General features: G+C 34.8%; 1 protein-coding gene across 1 annotated transcript; it reads left to right on the top strand.

Annotated features, from left to right (window-relative positions):
• Positions 1–11,526: 11,526 nt before the first annotated feature.
• LOC131159629 (GDP-L-galactose phosphorylase 2-like) lies at positions 11,527–15,458 on the top strand. Its single transcript, XM_058114671.1, has 5 exons — positions 11,527–11,956; positions 13,302–13,723; positions 14,265–14,450; positions 14,562–14,825; positions 14,919–15,458. Exons 1-5 carry the CDS (start codon positions 11,848–11,850, stop codon positions 15,252–15,254), a joined length of 1,317 nt encoding a protein of 438 aa, XP_057970654.1. The 5' UTR covers positions 11,527–11,847; the 3' UTR covers positions 15,255–15,458.
• Positions 15,459–16,204: the final 746 nt, after the last annotated feature.

The raw sequence follows: 16,204 nt of genomic DNA, 5'->3' as shown, positions 1-16,204 counted from the left end.
TGACCACTTTTAAAAATAATTAGTTTTTTATAGAGAATCACCTCAATGCGGCTATATAAAAACTGGCAGTATTTGGGAAAACGCTTTTTGATACTTTTTATTTCAAAAATGATTCTAACCTTTTTAAAGATAATTTTTAACCTTATAAAAATATTTTTAAGGTATTTTAAAAGGTATTTATGTCTAAGAAATTAACCTATGAGTTTCAAAATATTTCAAACGATATTTTAAACATTAAAGCATTTACATAAAGACTTCTAAGATATTAACATTCTAAGTTCTTAAGTCTTCATGCTTTGTCCTTGGATTGAGTTAATCTTTTTTTCAAGCTTCCATATTCTTTGAGCTTTCTCACTTTGCCTTTCTTTGGCTCATTGGACTTTAATATGTCTTGGCTTTCAACAACTCATTCATGTCCTCATATTCTTCAAGGTTTCATATATCATCTTTAAATTCATGCTTTGACTCATTTAAGTTTCATTTGATCCTTGTGAGCACTTTCACCTTACTTTCTCATATGTGAGCCCTGAAATAACATTACTCACACAAATACATTAAATTTCACTTGTTTGTTAGTATCAAAACAAGATAACAAGATTTTAAACCTTGTAAGGCCAACAATATGATTATGTAAACTCTTGTATTCACATGGTACTTCACGAGGCTAAAAATGCACTTACACGTGATTTGTAGCACTTAAAGTTCCTTGAGTGCACTAAGAGAACAACTATGGTGACTATGACACCTTGTGAGTTACTGTCGAGCCAATTCATTCATTTCTCAAGTTGTTTATGTCTAACTCTGATTTTATAAAACTTAACTTTCCTTCTATTTTCTAGAATTTCTTTGCTTGCTGGTCTCGATTCTTGTATTTGCTAACTTAGAGGTGATGTCTAGTGTGGAGATAGAAACATATGTTTTATAGGCTATTCAAGATGTGAAAATTGAGTCACCCTTAGAGATAGACTTAATTCATGGACTCGTATTTGAGCTTAATTTTCCATTGGAGGTTTGAAGACATAAAAAGTTGCGAAAAATGTCCTAGCTGACCATGAAAGAATGATAAAAAGAATGAGCAGAAGGAAAAAAAATGAAAAATGAAAAATTTATAATTGCCTGCTCTAAATATAAAGAGGTCAAGTTAGGGACACAACACATGACTCTACAAGCTTCTTCGGTTGTCCGATGCACATGAGTTGTATTCACACTTGGTTCATGAATATATTGATCTAGGGTGGTTTTGATTGAATGTGACGAATAGGTGAGAAGATGTTAGGGTGAAGGACACAACACCTCATTATAGGCTGGATTCCTTTCCTATGAGACTAGTCCACTCCATATTCTTAGCTTTAGTTCTTCAAATATGTGGCACGTTTGATCATGACACTCTTCCTCACATATTAGAGCGAACCCATTTTTCTTAAGTGATTTTGAGGACATACCAATAAAACTGAGTCAAGACAACCGTTCTGTTGCTGTCCAAGGGCATTCTGAGTGTCACAGATCATACACTTTACACATACCTTGTGATGCGGCCTATCCATACTTGAATTTACATGATAATATTAACTCTGAATTGCAATCGCTGGTTGATTCCTTGTGAATTGTGTTTTTGTGATGGCTATGCATTGTTGAGACTTGCATGAGTAAATTGATGTGAAGTGTGCATATAGTGGAGTCATGTATGAAAAGGTTTGTATGTAACTAGACTATATTTTTGTATGTAAAATGGTATGACTGTGTTGCATCCAATTTTATTTGATGCTCACTAAACTGGTGTTTGTGGGTATCGCCCTAGAAACCCTCAAGAGACTACACCTAATCTACTAGAATCAACCTATGGGTTTAAAGCCTTGTTGCATGTGATAAATGCAACCGTGTTTCCCACAAAAGAGGAGGTAGACAGGATTTTCTTAGTTTTCTTAGTGTTTTTAGTTTTTTCTTTACTCGAGGACTTTCAAAGTATAAGTTGGGGGTTGTGATGAGTCCCTAAAATTCATGATTTTAGGCCTTCAAGTACCTTTGTTTATTCTATTTTATCCTGTATATAATCCTTTGTTATCTTGTTTCGAAGTTACGAAAGGTTTGCTCGTGTTTCAGGGAAAACATGTTAAAACCAAAGAGTTAGGTAATGCGAGAAGTGAGGTGGTAGACTCGCCAAGGCTTGAGTCCTTAACTACCACAAATAATATTTATAAAACCTAACTTAATCCCAAGTTCAGTAGAAAGTGGGGGAAGTTAGGTATCGATCCACGGGGATTAAAGTGTAGTTATCAATCACTTCTAAAATAGTTTATTAAAGCCTTGTATAAAAGGAAGTGAAAAGGTGGATTTTTGTGGTATAAAAGTGGGCTTTTTTCTAATAGTCCTAATGAAAGCATGTAAAATCTAAGTTAACCCTACTCCCACAAAGTAGTTCTCAATCATGTATTTGACCTAGGATGTAGTGTATGTAATCTAAGTTCAGTGAATTTACCATATTAAACTAACCAGAAACCGGCTAAACAGTCCAAGGAGCCATTCGATGGCATAGGGTAGTAAGGGTGCATCAACCTTCCGGAGCACAGTCGGGAACCGAAGTATACTCTATCACAATGATCACGAGAACCTTTATGGGAGACTGTAGCCTACTACATGTACCTTACTAAAGTTGTAGAAGCGCTATCCTATCTTTAAGGACACAATCATAATCAAGCAGTAAATGAAAGCAGTAAAGGTAAAGCAGAAAATTGAAAGCATGTAAAAATCAATCCTTTGTATTCGAGTCGTTTGTCTCTAACGCTTGTCCCTACAATGAATGATTACATAATCTAACAAAGCATGTAAAAATCAATCCTTAGTATTCCAATCGTCTCTCACAAACTACTAACCCTGCAACGGAATGATTAACTAATCTACAAGTTGGCTCTTAATGGCGTTCTAGGTTTGTCACTAACCTAAAATCGACCAAAAAGGAACCTAGAGCACATTGTTGAAGCTATTATTTATACTTATTAGGATTTATAAGGCTTGAAATTCAAATACGGAAACTTTGCAGCAAATCTTGTGCAAAAGATCGTCGTTGTCGACCAAGTTGCACCCATGCTTTCCTTGATTGCGTCTTGGTTGAGACTCATGGGAAATCAAGAATTCGAATCTTTAGTGTCTTCGACTAAGTCACACTTCAGGGTCTTGCTGGTCGAGTTAATGGTTGAGACTTGCAGGATCTCGATCTTCAGGAAATCTCTATAACTCAACATAATTGCCCCTCAAGGTCTCTTGGTCGATCACTTGGGTGAGACTCTCAGTATTTTTTGGCTTAAGAGACTTCAGCATCTCGCCTTAGTTTCCGTTGAGGATTTCATGGTCGAACACTTGGTCGAGCCTTACAACATTTTGATCTTAGTATGAACCGCAGAATCTGCAATGGATGACTAGGTCGTTCCTTGTGTTGCTAGTCACACCACTTGATCGAGTAAAGACTTCTTTTTCTCTGATGATCCGAGGCTTTGAGAGCTTGGTTTAACATCTAACTTTGAGCTTTATGTATTCCAAGTACTCCTTTAGCTTCTCAAATGCCTAATTCCTTGGTTTTAACCTGTATTTCCTAAAACACGAACAAACCTTGCATAACTTCGAACAATGTTAACAAAGGGTTACATAAAACACAAATGAGGATAAACAAAGGTAAATTGGAGCCTAAAATAGTATTTCTTTTTTTTATTTAGGAACACATCACCAAGGGAGAATCTGGAAGACTATGCTCAAATCAGATGATCAACCAACTCCCTAAAGCCTCGACTCATCAAAGGAAGAAAGATCTTTTTCGACTATGGGGTGCGAATAGCTAACTCAAGGGCGACCAAGGCAGAAGCTAAAGACTCCAAGGTTCAAGCCTGAAGCAGAACTATTGCAAGGTTTGACCAAGTCCTTGACACCGTAACCCTCTAGGGCGACTAGGTCCAGAGATTGAAACTGACTGATACAAAATTACCGAGAGTCTCGACCAAGTCTTCAACCAAGGAGACCACTATGGGCGACTATGTCGAGTTCTTGATATTTCTTGAAGTTTGAGATCCTGCAAGCCTCGACCATCAACTCAACCAACAAATACCCAATGGTGCGACTATGTCGAGAAGAGGCAAATTCAAATCCCTGATTTCCTAGCAACTTCGACTAGGGCGCAACGGAGGAAGAACATAAGGGAGACATAGTTGAAGGCGATGATTTGTGTTGCGAGAAACTTGTAGAAGTTTCCATTTTTGAATTTCAAATCTTGTAAACCCTAATGTGTATATATAGTAGCTTCAACAATGAGCTCAGGGTTCCTCTTTGGCTGATTTTGGGTTTGTAAGAGACCTAAAACGCCATTGAGAGCTAACCTTAGGATAGATTTACTTGCTTTCCTTGACATTCCTGTCTTGGTTGTCTTTTGTATTTTTGATCGTTAGTGAAAAACGATTCAGTTGCAATAAGAAGCCATTTTTACATGCTTTCCTTGTAGATTAGCTGATCATTCGATTATATTCTTTGGTGTTAGTGACAGACACTCAGTTGCTCTCGTGATCGTTGTGATAGGGTAACTCTGGTTCTCGATCATGCTTCAGACGGTTGGTGCACCCTTGCTACCCTATGTCCTCGAATGACTCCATGAATCGTTTATCCTGATACGGATAATTGACTGAGTTTAGTTTATGCACATGACATCCTAAATCAAATTCATAATTGAGCTCTGCTTTGTAGTAGTAGAGTTAACATAAATTTTACATGCTTTCAAGTAGTTGATAAAAAAACATCTTCAAAAATCTCATCTTTGCACTTCCTTTTACACAAAGCCTTAATAAACTAATTTGAAAATGGTTGATAAGTGCACTATAATCCCCGTGGATCGATACTCGACTTCTCCACTTTCTACTGAAATTGGGAATAGTTAGGTTTTATAAATATTATTTTTGGTAATTAAGGACCCGAGTCTTGATGAGCCTACCAATTCCTTACCTCTATACTTAGTTGATTTCAGCACTCAGGTGTTCAAATTGGGCATACAAGATCCAAACTGAGTGGGGTCATTTCTAACACTTTCTGTTACATTGAGGTGGACATGTCAAAGATGATGGTGCCCAAAAACTCCTCCCTAGCTAAAAATTATGCTTTTGAAATCAAACATAGAATATATGTCTTACATCTATACTTAGTTGATTTTAGCACTCGGGTCTTCAAGTCAGGTATATGAGGTCCAAATGAGTGGGGTCAATTTTGACATGTCTATGACATTGAGGTGAACGTGCCGGAACTAATGGTTTCCAAGAACTCCTTTATAGCTTAAACATAAAATCGTATATAGTAATCAAAGTTAGATATTTAAAATTGTTTCATTTGTTATTTAACTATGTATAATCCTTCTTACCATCAAATCATTTGTGCTTATAGTATTCAAAAATTTTATACTAACTTCTTGTATAATTATTATTTTATAGGGTTTGCGGTCTATTGAATGATGACGATGACGACAAACTATTTTTTCTATATTTTTTCTTATGTGGACAGATAGTGTATAAATATTTTATATATATATTTATGTAAATTTTAACATTTTTTATGTATATATATTTTCATTTTGTTAACTCCGCCTGTGATGCACTTAAATGTCCTAATTTTTTCACACACAGCCGGTCCCAAGCCCGGGTTAAGGAGGAGGTTTGCTTTAGGTAGCTGACAGCCAGCGTAAAATTTGTCAGATCACTATATATGAATTCTTACCGAATATTTGTTGGGGCGTCCCCTACGAGCGACGCATTGCACTTGAACCACCCGGGTGTAGCGAAAAGTGGGTGAGGGTGGGCTAGGTCGTCGCCCCGAAGCGACGCGCCGTGTCAGCGCTCGAGTACGGTGTCAAATATGCGAGGGTTTCTGTATCATTCTGGACGTGGGCAGGTAAAGACGTTAGTTCAAGAAACTAGGATTAGATTAGCAACTTGGAATATAGGGACACTTACGGGTAAAAGTATGGAAATTGTAGATACAATGATTAGAAGAAGAATTAATATAATTTGCCTTCAAGAAACTAAGTGGGTGGGGGAGAAAGTTAGAGAAATCGATAAATCAGGTTTTAAACTTTGGTACACTGGAAAAGAAAAATATAAGAATGGAGTTGGCATTATTATAGACAAAAACTTAAAAGATAGCGTTGTGGATGTAACTAGAGTAAGTGATAGAATTATAAAAATCAAAATGGTATTAGGACAAGAGATAATAAATATCATTAGTGCTTATGCTCCTCAAGTTGGCTTAGTAGAAAATCTTAAGAGACAATTTTGGGAAGATATGGATAGTATTATACAAGGCATATCAGGGACTGAAAAAATATTTATAGGAGGAGATCTAAATTGACACGTTGGAAGAGATAATAAAAATTATGAAAGGATACATAGAGGATATGGATATGGAGACAAAAATGAGTCTGGGGAGATGATCTTAGACTTTGCTATGTCATATGATTTTAGTATAATGAATACTTGCTTTAAGAAGAGAGAAGAACACTTAATAACCTTTAAAAGTGGACAAAATAGAAGTCAAATAGATTTTTTTTTAACTAGGAGAGTAGATCGTGTATCATGCAAGGATTGTAAAGTTATTCCAGGTGAAAGTCTAACCACACAACATAGAGTCTTAGTGTTAGATATGTGCATTAAAAAATGGAAGAAAAAGGATAAAATAAACCAGTGTAGGAGAACTAGATGGTGGAACCTAAAAGGAGAAAATATAATAAAATTTAAAGATAAAATGATCAAAGATGGGGATTGGACCTTAGAGAATGGGATAGATTCAAATACTCTTTAGAATAGATTAGCTGGCTCTATTAAAATGATAGTAAAAGAGATTTTAGACGAATCAAGGGGAAGATTCTCAAATAGCAAAGAAAGTTGGTGGTGGGATCAAGATGTATAAAAAATCATAAAGACAAAAAGAATTTGGTATAAAACGTGACAAAAATGTAGAAATAGCGATAACTTTGAAAAATATAAGGAGGCAAGAAAAGATGCAAAAAGGGTAGTTAGTGAAGCTAAATATAGATCATTTAATAGTTTGTATGATAGATTACGTACAAAAGAAGGGGAAAGAGATATATTTAAACTTGCTAAAACTAGAGAAAGGAAGAACAAGGACTTAGGAAATGTAAAATGTATAAAAAGTGAGGATGATATTGTCTTGGTTAAGGACGAAGATATTAAAGAAAAATGGCGAAGTTACTTTAGTAAGTTGTTTAACGAAAACCAAATAGAAGGCTTAAATTTAGAATTGTCAAAAGAGGAAAAGACTAAAAATATAAGATTTATTCGAAAAATTAGAGTTAACGAAGTTAAGTTTGTACTAAAAAAGATGAAAAATGAGAAAGCTATGGGACCAGATAACATCTCAATTGAAGTTTGGAAATGCTTGGGTGATAACGGAATTATATGGTTAACTAATTTATTTAATACAATTGTAAAAACTAAGAAAATGCTAGATGAATGGAGGAAAAGCACTTTAATACCTATATACAAAAATAAAGGAGATATTCAAAATTGTAATAACTATCGTGGAATTAAACTTATGAGTCAGACGATGAAACTATGGGAAAGAGTAGTTGAACAAAGATTAAGGTTAGAAACGAAGATCTCAGAAAATCAATTTGGTTTTATGCTTGGGAGATCTACCACAGAAGCTATTTATCTTTTAAGAAGATTAATGGAAAAATTTAAGGAAAGAAGAGGGACTTGCATATGATATTTATTGACCTTGAGAAAGCATATGATAGGATACCTAGGGAAGTTCTATGGTGGGTTTTAGAAAAAAAAGGGTGTATGTTGTAAGTATACCGATGTCATTAAGGATATGTACGATGGAGTAATGACTAGTGTAAAGACTATAGATAGAGAAATTAGAGAATTTCCAATTACCATAGGTGTACATCAAGGATCTGCTTTGAGTCCTTATCTTTTTGCTTTAGTGATGGACCAATTGACTAATAGTATTCAAAAGGCGGTTCCATGGTATATGTTGTTTGCAGATGATATTGTATTAATTGACGAAACTAGGGATGAAGTAGAGGCTGAGTTAGAATTATGGAGAGAAGTTTTGGAATCTAGAGGCTTTAAGATAAATAGAAATAAAACAGAATATATGAAATGTAATTTTAGTAATGATAGGAGGAATATTGGAGACAAAGTTAAACTTTAGATGAAGAAATAAATAGCAGTTGTAGATTTCGATACCTTGGATCTATTATGCAAATTGAAGGAGAAATTGAAGATGATCTAACGCATAGAGTTAAAGCAGGATGGGTAAAATGGAGAAGTTCTTCAAGTGTTCTATGTGATCGTAGAATACCCTTAAAATTGAAAGGGAAGTTTTATAGGACAGCTATAAGACCAGCTATGCTATATGGATCAGAATGTTGGGCGACGAAGAAACAAAATATCCAAAAAGTAAAAGTTGCCGAGATAAGGATGCTTAGATGGATGAGTGGTATAACATTGAAAGATAAATTAAGGAATGAACATATTCGTGGTAAGTTAGGTGTAACTCCTATAGAAGATAAGATAAGGGAAGGACGACTCAGATGGTATGGACACTTGCAACGTAGGCCTTATAGGGCACCTGTGAGGAAGAGTGACTTAGTTACTGTGGGGGGCAGTAGAAGGGGTAGGGGTAGACCTGAAATAACTTGAGAGGAGATAGTGAGTAAGGATTTAATATCTTTGAATCTATCAAAAGAAATAGTCCATGATCGCATAAATTGGCGGAAAAAGATTCATATAGCCGACCCCACTTAGTGGGACTAACGCTTGGTTTTGTTGTTGTTGTTGTTGTATATATTTTCATTTTGTTAACAATTACAACAATTGATCTACAATTATGGTTTAATATGATGTGTAACGAAATTTAATTGCAACATTCTCACAAGAACGCGTGATATTTTTTTTAAAAGAAATTTAATTGTTAGGAACTTTTAGTGACGATTCTAGAGTAGTCACTAAAAGTTCTCCAGTAGTGACGGCTCCAAAATCGTCACTTAGAGTGGGCCAATAGTGAAGGTTGCTAATCATCACTAAAGGTAGGCCAATAGTGATAGTCACTAAACGTAAACAATAGTGACTGTTATAAAATTGTCACTAAAAGTTAACAATAGTGACGAAGGTAGGTTTTTACTAATGATTTTCAACCCAAAAATAGTGTTAGTTATAGCGACATTATTACACTTTTAGTAACGGTACTTCTCCGTCACTAATAGTCCATTACTAGTGTCGATTTTCAAAAATCATCACTAATAGTAAGTCAATATGGCCATTATAGTCACCAATCTGTAAGCATCACTAATTCGTTCTTAATAATTAATAATGACGATTTTCCAGTTTAAAATTGTCCCTAAAAATATTATTTTTTGTGATGGAAAGAGCAACCAAGCATGGCAACTGGGGATGGAAACATAGTAGCAGTGAGGTAGAAAGCAGTGGAGGTGGAGGATCAGACCAATCGATGGAGGAAGGAATTAGGGAGTTGAGGTTTTGGATTGGGAGCACCGTCGAAGGGGGGTGAGGGCTCTGTACCTGTGGATTTTTTTACTTCTTTTGTTACAAATTCATACATACACATTACACTTATATTAAAATTATATATTTGTATATAGATTTGGTTTGTTAATTTGATTAACCAAAGAAAAACATACCTTTACTCATGCCAATAACACCAATCGAATTGAAAATTATCACTAAATTGATTTAACCAAAACTCTTTTCGGTTCAATCAACTAATTTGGTTTTCATCGAATATTAGTCAAGCCTAAAAGCAAGTATAATACTACCTTTAACAAAAGCAGTACATGCTTAAATGTTAAGTACCTTTCCATTAGACCTAGCAAAGCGGATTAGATCAAATAATCCTCATGAATTATCAGTTGATTAAATTATAATCCATATCAATCCAACTTAGTTAAGTAGTAATTTAGATCAAATAATTTATAATAATTGGTGGACAGCCGTCATTTGCTAATAATAATTTTTTTTTTCAATTCTATCAGCAGTTTATTTTATAACATAATAATCAAAGTTGTGTAAGCATATTTGAGTTTTTTAATTGCTACTGTAAAACGTAACTATTCTTGAAAATATAGGTATAAAGGCAAAACAACTAATAATTTAAATTTAAATAAATAAATAAACAAAACTATTATAAAAACATAATTTATAAAAATTGACAAAAATTCAAAATGTAATTATCTATATAAATTTATAAAGGCATACCATACTAAAACCATCTCTAAAGTAATTGATTAATAAATTTTGAAAAATAACTTTAAAATGATGAAAATCTGTATAATCAATTGTATTATTTTGATTCTTACCCCATAGCATCCATTGTAAATTTGGTAAAGGCAATCAAATCAAATCAATCATGACGAATTAGGTGGGTATTCGAATAAGCAAATTGATTGAAATTCATATCCAGCTTGTTTCTTACCTTGTATAATATGAATCATGTAGATAAGATTTGGTTCAAAACAAATTTAATAATTAAAAGTTAGACAATATGACTATTATGAAGTAATATTAGAAGTAACTACAATTTAAAATTTAAATTCAATTGTCATTATCATTTTAAGATATATAATTAATAAATTTTCAATCAATGGTGTCTATTAAAAGACCTTAACCTAAGGTGCAAGACTATTCATAAATTACAAAACTCATTTTTTTTTTCCTCTCTCATTTCTCTCGTAGTCAAATATTGTGTATTTTTCAAGTGACACGAACTCATAGAGAAGATCCACTAAATCTAATACTTGTCGGACGAGGAGTCTACCTAGCTCGGTTTTAAATATAGGTATAGCAAAGTCAATAAAAATAACCTAGAAACCCTATTTGGAGTCTTAATTACAAAAAAAACAGTGAATATATATATATATATATATATATATATATATATAAAGTAATTTAGTTAATCAAATTAATTTTTTTTCAAATTTCTCTAATATTACAAATTAAATTCGACGAACTTAATATGGTTTTTTAAATATCTAAAACACTCCTATACTAAATCTCTTAATCAAATTAAAAAGTAATCAAATTCCCTTTCTATCATTTTTTAAATCAAAAATAAAATTCAAAAAGACCCCACAACTAATATGATTTCCACCACTAATAAAAATTCCTTTTTTATCGGTTATTCTTTTTTTTTTTTCAAACAAAATCTTAATTCAAAAGTACCATAATGTCCTCCTTTTATTTTCATTTTACAAGACGTGTAAGGGAAATAAAATATCCAAAAATTTTAGAAGAAAAAAATGTTTTTCTTTTCTTTTTCTTTTTTAAAAAAGGTGTAATTTGTAAATTCCCACGCTGCAATTTCGGAGTCTACGGCTACAACGAAGGAAACAAGTCAGAATTCAAACAGCCAACGACTTCCCAATCCACCGCCCAAATTTCAAAGTAGCGGTGGTGATTAAGAATCGGAACAGCCTCCCACCAACCAAACCCTATATATTCCCACTCACGATACGCGTCCGCCGCTCTCATCCATCTTTGATTTTTTTCTCCGGTAAATCTCCACAGCCACCGCCTTGCACAACGAAAAATAAAATTATACACCAATCGAGAAAGAAGATCCATCTGTGATTAATTATCAGAAGAAGAACGAACCTACTTACCGCCGATAAATAGATAAAAGAACGAACCCCCTCCCCACCCCCACCGGCGGTGGGGGTTTCGCTGCGCCTTTCCAGGGCCGTCGCCAACCGTCGTCGGTGTTCACTTAGTTTCCTCTCTTCTCTGATCTTAGTTTTGTTTGGGTTTACGGCGGTTTGAGAACGTACGTAGAAGCTAAGCGGAGATGTTGACGATCAAAAAGGTTGCTACGGTCGTTTCAAACTACCAGGAGGAGGCGTCGGAATCCGCCGCTGGCTGTGGCCGCAATTGCCTCGGAAAGTGCTGCTTACCTGGTACGCGTTCTCTTCCGCTTTGCAAATTTTCTCATCGGTCTGTTTGTTTCTAGGGAAATTGGAGTATCGCATGCAAGGACATGTTTTCTCTTTTGCCAGAAGGCAAAAACTATCTGTTAATTAATATTGAGATGAGAAAATTTGCAAAGCGGTATAATTTTATATTATGTTTTATGTACATAAATTCAAATTTAAAGTCTTAAATTCATTCTACTATTTTATCATATGAACATTAAAATTTTTCTTTTTTTTGATTTAGTACTATAATATTAAACTTTTTAAAAGACGGAGGCATAAGTCGAGACACTCTAACCCATAAGAGGCCATGCGCAAGCCTACCCTAAAGAGGTCAAGCACAAGCCTTAAGGGGTTGAGGGCGGGCATAAGCCTTTTGAGATTTTATTTTTAGATAAAAATATGTAGATAAATTATATTTTTAAAAAAATTAAGAAAATAACAACTATAATGTAGAAAGAAAATCAAATATAATTTATGTTGGTCATTCAAAAAAATGATACAACTAAATTATTTTGGAAAGGTTAAGGTTCAAGAATTGTAGAAATCAACTCATATTATGACATTCCTTTTATGTAAACATGAAATTTATATTTTCTAATCAAATCTTACTTGTGAATTACACACTCAAAATGCATAAGCTTGAAGTAAAAAGGCGCAAACAGCGTGTCTTTTGTGCAAATACATACATATATAATGGGTTAGCTTTTTTGGGATTTGATATTTTATATTAAGCCTCAATGTGTTTTAGGCATGTCTTGATTTGGCGCGTTTTAGGAATGTCTTACCTTGGCGTGCCTCCATTAAGCCTTTTAAAAGATTGATATTAAATATTTATGTGTATATGGTTATGCATACTAGAAATTATTACATACAGTATTATCTGAAAAACTACAATGTTACATTTTTTTTTTTACAATTTTAATTAGCCAATCAAAATAATAACTCTTGCATATGAGATAAAAAAAAATTTGACACCATACATAAAAGTGATTCTTTCTAGATCGTATTTAATTAGGATTCCCAGCTACCCCTATTTTCTATGATAAACTCGTGACATACTGTGCGTAGTTCAGAAAACTGAAAATTCACAATAAAAAGATTACTCTCGTGCAATTTGCAGTAAATTTAATCATGTCTACAAATGGGCTAAATAAAATACTACTTTATACTATTTTCTCTTCAAACAAACAGACTTTAGGACAATATTTTCTTCCAGAAAAGTATCCAGGATGTGTTACACATGTATGATGATTTTTTTATTTGTTTTTTCAATGCTTCCTACTCTGCTTTTTACTGATTGCCTAATTGTATTAATAATGGTTTTCAGTGTCAAAGCTTCCTCTATATGCATTCAAGAAAGATGGGGAGAATTCAAATAGAGATGAAGAGGAACCTGGTAACATGGGTTTTCTGCACAACTTGTTGCTGGGACAGTGGGAAGATCGCATGAACAGGGGGCTTTTCCGATACGATGTCACAGCATGCGATACAAAGGTCATACTGGGCCGATATGGATTCATTGCCCAGCTGAACGAAGGACGCCACCTGAAGAAAAGGCCCACTGAGTTTCGGGTCGACAAGGTTCTCCAGCCCTTTGATGAGGCCAAGTTCAATTTCACCAAGGTTGGCCAAGAGGAAGTCCTTTTCAGGTTTGAGCAGAGCTGTGACCACAAGACTCATTTCTTCACAACCTCACCTGCTCCTACTTCTTCTGTTGATACCAAGCCCCACAATGTTGTTGCCATTAATGTAAGCATCCATGTTCACTTTAACTCCTACACAGTTAAGTGTTTATTTTTTTATTTTTCTTCCTTCATGGAGCCTTATGAAACAAGATATGTACATGTCGAATCGGCCTTTGGCCTTTGGGCATGATTGTTCACCTTTTCATTTCTCACAGGGGGGAATGGAAGTTTGAATTCCCGATACTTAATTGAGTCTTTATGCCTATTAAGATTGTCACCATGTGTTTGTATATATATTGTACACATTGTGGGGTGGTTTTTTTCAGGTGTTCCTTGGGATAGCTAGGGATGTTACGAACCTCGCCCTCTTGTGGGCATTTATACAAATGGCACCTCTCAGGAAAAAGAAAATTGCATTGTTCAATAAGTTGTTCTATGAATTCTTATAAGTTCTAAGTTTGCTATTTTCTCGAAATCAAAAATGTATTTAAGTGGACACTCGAGATGGGTGATTGTGCTATTATTTCGTGAGTAGTCGATCAATTTTTGGTCTCAATTGTTAAGAAAATCTTAAAAATGGGTATGTTTTATCTTGATTCGTGCAGGTGAGCCCAATTGAGTATGGACATGTGCTTCTGATACCACGTATTCTGGATTGCGTGCCACAGAGGATTGATCATGAGAGCTTTCTAGTTGCTCTTCATATGGCCAGAGAAGCAGCAGATCCTTTTTTTAGACTTGGTTACAATAGTCTTGGAGCTTTTGCCACCATCAACCACCTTCACTTCCAGGTACTTATTATGTATATAACTTCATGAACTCATTAGTACCTGCTTTTCCCTAATTTTTTCCTAATTGATATAATTGAATTTAGTTCTTACACATTGTTTAATTGCAAACAGGCATATTACCTAGCCATTCCCTTTCCAGTTGAGAGAGTTTTAACCCGAAAACTTGCGATGAAGGGGCTGCACGATGGCGACCGGGGTGTGATGATTTCTCAGCTGGTGAATTATCCGGTCCAGGGTCTTGTTTTTGAAGGTGGAAATTCTCTGCTTGATCTATCGACTGCCGTTGCTGATTCCTGCATCCTTCTCCAAAACAGCAACATCCCTTTCAATGTTCTCATCTCTGATTGTGGCAAAAAAGTCTTCCTCTTCCCTCAGGTAAAAACTAAACAAAAATTTGTGCTCACCTCTAGTTGGTTTGGCCAAAAAAATAAGTACAAAATGACTAAGGATCAAAATCGTGCTTGTCAGTGTTATGCAGAGAAACAAGCACTGGGAGAGGTAAGCCAGGAGCTGCTAGACACACAAGTAAACCCTGCAGTGTGGGAGATCAGTGGACATATGGTGCTGAAAAGGAGGAAAGATTATGAGGAAGCATCGGAGGTGTACGCATGCAGGCTTCTCGCAGAAGTTTCTCTCCCAGAGGAGAGGTTCCAAGAGGTGGTGAAAATCATCATGTTGGAAGCCTTACCGGGTTCGCCGTTGCCGGTGACCGGTGTGGAAACAGACGGCATGAATGAGGAGGACAACGCCCTTTACAAGGCCCCTGCACAGCATATATCTCAGGATTGTATAGTTCTTCAGTAAAAGATTAGTAGTGTTTGGCAATTTCAGTTTGAGTTACATTTTGCCTGATAGTTTGGGGAAAAAGAAGGTTGTGACTCTGCAAAGTCAGATCCCCTAGAGGCATGGACCCAATTTGTGTTTATACTTAGAAAGCTGAGATCCCTTTTGTACAGTTTTTTTGAAAATCATGAACTTAGAGAAAGTATACGTTTTTCTGATCCAAAACTAATGCAGTTCGATGATCACAGTAGCAGCTCTGCAAGAAACTACTTGGATTTGTGACAGCTATGAAATGTCTTATCCGTTAATTAATTACATTCCCTGGTATAATTTTTTTTTCCCATGAAAATGACACTACATACTTAAATCATTTATTTTTTTGTTCATACATCTTATTTTTTTCATTTAGTAAGACGAGAGAAAAATTAAAATGTAAGAAATTCACTTGTCCCATGTTTAGAAAGTCTTGGATTTAGAGTTGCGTTGGATTTGGATAAGATTAGTATAAAATGATATTGAAATTTGTCCAAATCCACTTAAATCCAAATCTAAAGTCCGAAATTCATACTCTTACACACTGCCTTGACTTCAACTTATATAATTTTAGGATCCACAATCCCCTATAAGAATCCAACTATTGAAAGATTCTCAACTTTCGATTTTTAGGTTGTTGGATCATTAGATCTTAACGAGATGGTAAAATTGGGGTGTTGTAATGAAATCATGCTCCATTCATATCCCATCACTCCTAACCTTAGGGAATTTTGGGCAATGGCAACTGGTCACAAGGCAAGCTTTTTCAGGCCGCATTCTTGCCCTAATATTGTTTGCTACTCTTTAAGATCAATTTTTTGTTAATTGCTCAACTGATTTTCCCCTTTCTTCAGATGGTTTCTGCTTGTTGACTGTATATATAGTGCAACATTTCATTCCAATAGATTCATTATAATGTTATGGAGAATCTTTACAAG

This window comes from Malania oleifera, chromosome 7 (genome assembly GCF_029873635.1).
Source record: "Malania oleifera isolate guangnan ecotype guangnan chromosome 7, ASM2987363v1, whole genome shotgun sequence".
NCBI classification, from domain to species: Eukaryota; Viridiplantae; Streptophyta; class Magnoliopsida; order Santalales; family Ximeniaceae; genus Malania; species Malania oleifera.
This window is presented reverse-complemented; position numbering and strand designations above follow the sequence as displayed.